Source organism: Octopus bimaculoides, chromosome 11 (genome assembly GCF_001194135.2).
Source record: "Octopus bimaculoides isolate UCB-OBI-ISO-001 chromosome 11, ASM119413v2, whole genome shotgun sequence".
Classification (NCBI taxonomy): Eukaryota; Metazoa; Mollusca; class Cephalopoda; order Octopoda; family Octopodidae; genus Octopus; species Octopus bimaculoides.
Genome location: NC_068991.1, coordinates 56116385 through 56122379, shown reverse-complemented (window position 1 = coordinate 56122379; position 5995 = coordinate 56116385). Strand labels below are relative to the sequence as shown.

General features: G+C 34.8%; 1 protein-coding gene across 1 annotated transcript in view; it reads right to left on the bottom strand.

Annotated features, from left to right (window-relative positions):
- The window catches only part of LOC106876992 (uncharacterized), a 46125-nt gene that overhangs the window by 6578 nt on the left and 33552 nt on the right, over window positions 1-5995 (bottom strand). The window contains exons 14-16 of the mRNA XM_014925769.2: window positions 3941-4102; window positions 2756-2917; window positions 918-1061 (exon numbers count right to left, since the gene is read on the bottom strand). Of these exons, the coding sequence (XP_014781255.1) occupies window positions 918-1061; window positions 2756-2917; window positions 3941-4102 (468 nt within the window). The remainder of the gene's footprint in view (window positions 1-917; window positions 1062-2755; window positions 2918-3940; window positions 4103-5995) is intronic.

The following is a 5995-nucleotide window of genomic DNA, read 5'->3' as shown; positions in this document are numbered from 1 at the left end:
GCTGTTCGTACGCATGCATCATACAGTCTGCCTTTTACTCTGAGTGAGAGTCCCTTTGTCGCCAGCAGGGGTAAGAGCTCTCTAAACTTTGCCCAGGCTATTCTTATTCTAGCAGCTACACTTTCAGTGCACCCACCCCCACTACTATCTTGGTTGCCCAGATAGCGGAAGCTATCGACTACCTCTAGTTTTTCACCCTGGAATGAGATAGAAGTTGTTTCCTGTTTGTTTACAGTCTTTATTGCACCTGAACATCTGCCACAAACAAAAACTAACTTGCTAGTTATAAAACTTCATTATCATTTAACATCCATGTTCTATGCTGGCATGGATTGGACAGTCTGAGAAGATCTGATAGGTTCAAAGACAACATCATGCTCTAGTGTCTGCTTTTGCAGGGTATCTACAGCTGGATGCCATTTCAAACACCAACCACTTTACAGTATCTACTGGGCACTAACTTTTGTGCCACTGGCAGTAGTGAAAGTGCCATGCTGCCCACAAGCCTACATAACCAGAGGAGGAGAGTAAAGAGATGTGTCTTTATGCCAGATGGGAGTTCAGGTTTGAGTGAAAGGATCTTGGTAGAGCTGGTCCTTATAGAGGGACTACATGACTACTCGCATTTACAGGAGAGAGCGAGAATGAATCAGTAGCGTCTCCAAAGAGATAAAGGGATAAATAGTGGTGTTCGGGTGACATCTCAGGGTATGAAGTGAGTAGTAGTGGATGTCCAGCCCATATCAACATGGTACATGGGTGTTAAATAATGATGAAGATGTTACATATGTAATTTGTAAATGAATTTGCAAATGTACATTTAATAACCATACATTTACTGACCTGTGCAAATGGTTAAAACATAAAGCTCTCTTTGTTAAATAAATTGAAAAGACTGTCTAATTTATTTCACCTACTTGTTCTTGTTTAGCAAAATCTCTGCTGATTTCTTGGGGTTCACTGATCTCTCTGGGTGAAGCAGATGCTGAAGCAAGTTTAAAATTTTTACATATTTTACATCTTTCCATCTTACTACCAACAACTGTGTAGTTAACAGTATCCTAAAAAGAAATCCATTTATATAAATTAAACTTGAGTTGTAAAAAAATTGAATTGCTTATTTAAAGAAAATACATTATTTTTGCTGCAATCATGCAAATTCTTCTTGCCAAGTTAAAAGGTATATTGATTTTAGTATACTTTGGATGGCAGGAAGAAGATAATAGATATTGTTTTGAGTTTGTTGGTTGACAGGAGATGTCAGTTTCTATGCTAATATCTCTTTTTATGGTTAAAATGTTTAGAAAGGGTCGAAGTTTGTGACTGTATTCCATTGCAAACTGGATGTTGTGGTTAATGTTGTTAATTAACTTTTCAAATTCCAAAGTCCATGAAGGTTATGTGACCACAGAATGAAGCAATTGTCCAGGTAACATTTCCAGTTGGTGAGTAAGTATTTTTGGAAGTTGACACCAAATTTCAGTCTGGCGTGTTCATATATTTAGATTTATAAGTATGCCATGACAAGGTAAGAAAAATGGGGGCTAACCTTGTTCCCATTGCAGTCCCAGATTTTTGTCTTTAGGTGTTTTCATTGAAATTAAAGAAGTTAAGATGAATTTCAGTCCCACAATGATAAATCCTTTTTCAATTCGGTCAGGAATCTTCTTTGGGAATTTTTCCAGCCAGAATTATATAGCTTCTATTCTGTATTCATGAGGAATTGAGGTGTAGAGATTTATTATGTTGAATGAGACCAAAGGAGAGTCTATGCTGGTTTTGTTCAGGATATGGTTTAAAAAGTTCAGGTCATCTCTTATGAAGCTCAGTATATGTTGAAGAATAAGTTTTAGGAGGATGTCAATGAAGTTACTCAGTCTGTATGTCTCACAGGACAGACCAGCCACAACTGGCTTCACTTTGAGATCTCTTGGATGTGGAATATTAATGACTAACGAAGTTGATCTGCTACATGCTTCATTTATGGCTTCACTCTTGTGAATTTTTGGAAGTCCATAAAAGTTACTGGGTTTGCAGTTAAATTTTTCTTTTCCATTAAATATTGTTGGAACTGATAGATGAGGGTAGTAAACTTTGTCATTATTTTAGATTGACTGTTGATTTTTTTGTAGTAGGTATTGTCTTGAAGAAGGGTTAGGGTAGTGTTTATGTATTGTTCTTGTCCATGATGACTACAGAACTCCCTTTATCAGCTTGTTTGATAACTATATTATGATCATCCTTGAGATCATTAATGATTTCCCATTCTTCTCAGCTTGTATTTGTTTTCAATTTCCAATGAAGGAGTAAATTATAGGGGAAATTGGATACTAAATCATGAAATTTATCCAGAGTTTGGTTTCTCCCTTTTGTCAGACTATAGTTGGTTTTATTATGAAGTATTGAATGATCATTAATTTCTTTATCAAATACTTCTTCAGTGACTCAAAATTTTCTACAGAATTCCTGGACATTGTTCTGCATCTCATTTAAATTCAACTTTTGTGATGTTGGGGGTGAACTTCAGTCCTCATGAAAGAAATTTGGTTTATTGACTTGACAGGGTTTTATGCAACAGATCTCTAATCTTTGGGATCTCACATAGGGTTGATGCCATTGAGTCCCTTGTTTTAGGCTCAGAATACCTAAAAAATGGTTCCTTGGTTTTTGATGCATAAATATACATGTATACACAAGAAAGAGATCTTGATGACAACGTTAATCTGGAGAGGGATAAAATATAATATAAACCTACCTGTTCTTGTTTAGCAAGGTCTATGTCGATTTCTCCAAATTGTCTGGTCTCTTGGGGTTCGCTGATCTCTTTGGGTGAAGCAGATGGTGAAGCAACTTTAAAATTTTTACATATCTTACACCTTTCCATCTTACTACCAACCACTACATACTTAACGGTATCCTAAAAACAAACATACTTATATAAATTATCCTTGAGATGCAAATAAATTTACATGTAGATATTAGAAAAATATAGTTAAATGAACAGAACTCTACAAAATTGAACAACTTGGTCATAACCAGTTTGTCTGTATGCTTAACTCTTTTGTTACCATATTTCTGTTGAGATGCTCTGTGTTTCTTTCAATTAATTCTAAATATAACAAAGAATTTAGTAAAGTAACTTAATTATCATTAAGTTAGTGTTAGCAACATAAATTGTGACAAAGGTTTGATGGAAGATTTTAATTCAGAACTTTTGAAAACAAGACATTCGTACTATAGAGCCAGAAGCAATTTCAGGCAGGTTGGTATCAAAAGGGAGAAGCATGACATTCAACACAACGAAACAGTAGTTTACAGCTACTTGTGAAAAATGAGACAAGTAACAATTGCTAGAAGAGACAAAGTTAATACAGCTGATGAGCTGGTAACAACCAGGTGAAATTTACTTGAGTTCTTCAAATCATTCAACAAAAAGAGATCTTGGTAGTTTAAACATTCCACAACAAGGTTAAATATATGGCTATACATGTAAATATATTTACAACTTATCTGAAGGTACTCTGTCCCAAGACTATTACTAATAAATACACACACATGTATGCGTGTGCGTGTGTGCTTGTGTGTGTGTGTGTGCATTTGGATTGTGAGTGTGTAGTTCATGATATAGTTGGGAAATAAGAGGAGTATCTATGACATTTACAGCTCCTACATGGAGACATAATTTGCCTGAAGAAGAAGACAACTCCCTCAAATCACACATTTCCTTTTTTAAAAAAACAAACATCAGAGAGTTTGACATGCAAATCTGGCAAGGGATTTTGTAAAAAATTGTTGCCTTCTTTTCATAGAAGGAAAACCCTCTTTATTGCTTTCCATCTCGAAAGCCACTTGTGATGATGATGATATATAAGCACAAAAGAGAGGGATCTTGATAATAATGTATATCTGCAGAGAGAGATAAAATATAATATAAACCTACCTGTTCCTGTTTAGCAAGGTCTATGTCGATTTCTCCAGGTTCTCTGGTCTCTTGGGGTTCACTGATTTCATTGGGTGAAGCAGATGTTGAAACAAACTTAAATTTTTTACATATCTTACATCTTTCCATCTTACTGCCAGCCACTACATATTCAACAGTATCCTAAAAAGAAGAACAGTTAAATGAATTATACTTGGGATGCAAATAAATTTACATATAGATATTAGAAAAATATATTTTAACAAACAGAACTCTACAAAATTGAACAACTTGCTCATAACAAACTTGTTTGCAACATTTAAGCAATACATTTAACACAGGCGAACAGTAGTTTACAATTACTTGTGAAAAATGAGATAAGTAACAATTGATAGAAGAAATAAAGTAAACGCAGCTGATGAGCTGATAACAACCAGGTGAATTTTAGTTTAGTTCCCTTTGAAATCATTCTACAAAAAGAGATCTTGGTAGCTTTAACATTTCACAGGAAGGTTAAATATATGGCTATACATGTAAATATATTTACAACTTATCTGTAGGCACTGTCTCAGGACTGAAGCTAATAAATACACACACACACACACACACGTGTGTGTGCATTTGGATTGTGACTGTGTAGTTCATGATATAACTAGGAAGTAAGAGGAATGTCCATGACATTTACAGCCCCTACCTGGAGGCATTACTTGCCAGAAGTAGAAGCCAACTCCCTCAAATTAGACATTTTCTTTCTTAAAAATAGGATACACTAGTAATATCATCTTTGAGACATTATGCCTGAAACACAAAGAAAGGTATGATGGCCACAATTGGAATGCCTTTTAATCAAAAGTCTGCATGACCAGAACTGGCCTTGGGCTAAACAACAAAACAACAGCAGCAGCATAAAGATATAATGAGGGAACCTCTACATTAGTAATTCTCAGCCACTTTTCACCTATGGTCGCCTTTGATTACTACTTTATTCTGGTGGACCTCCACCCCTGCCCGCCAGTCCCCAACCCATAGCCTTTTGATGTTTAAAAGCTAATTTTATAGGTACTTCTTTCAAAATTCATATTTCGATTTTCACTCATTAACTTGTGTTGGTTGAACTAAGTAAAACATTAGAGAAAGAAATCAAGCTGTTTCATGTAATAAATACATATAAGCCACAATCTTTTCACGAATCCCCAAAAATCTTATATAGGCTCCCATTTGAGAAACATTGCTCTAGATGGTCACATAACCTGTTGGAAACAGTGTCATAAAAAGAAGGGGATACTGAATAATGTGATCTGAAAAGCAAAATAGAAAGGATGGCCATGCCAGGATGTTTTTGACCATAAATCTCCTCAATCAAATTCAACTGGGGCTACACAATATCATATATATATATATATATATATATAAATACATAGGAATAAATTACATTAATAGTGGATATTAGCGTCAAATCTCTCTCTTAAATGTAAAAATTTAAAACTTTGGATATATAAACAAGAACAATCCCTAAGGAGTCTAATTTAGATTTTTTTGCGGTGAAAATTCCTGCTATATTGGTAACAATTACATAGTTTTCTATGAAAAATTATATATATATATATATATATATATAGTGGCTGGCATTAGGAAGGGCATCCAGCTGTAGAAACATACCAAATTAGATTCCAGTCTGATTTGGTGCAGCTCCCCAGCTTGCCAGCTCACATCAAGCCATCCAATCCATGCCAGCATGGTCAACAAATGGTGAGGATGATGATGATGATGATATATATATATATATATATATATATATATCATAAATATAAGGGATTAGCAATTGAGTTGCTTCTCCAACATACTGAAAATTCAGAAACAGCAGTCAAAGAACTACCGCTTCTAAACTACAAATTTTTCTCTAAAACGGATGGCGATATTTATGGCACACATAGAACAAAAAACCGGAGGGAAAAGCACAAACAAAACAAGCCTTTAGTTAATTGGGTACGAATCGTTTCATGGTTAAGCGAACGAAAACTTCACTATTCCAATCTTCAGCCCAAATATTCTGATAAATTTGAAAGTGTCTCTAAA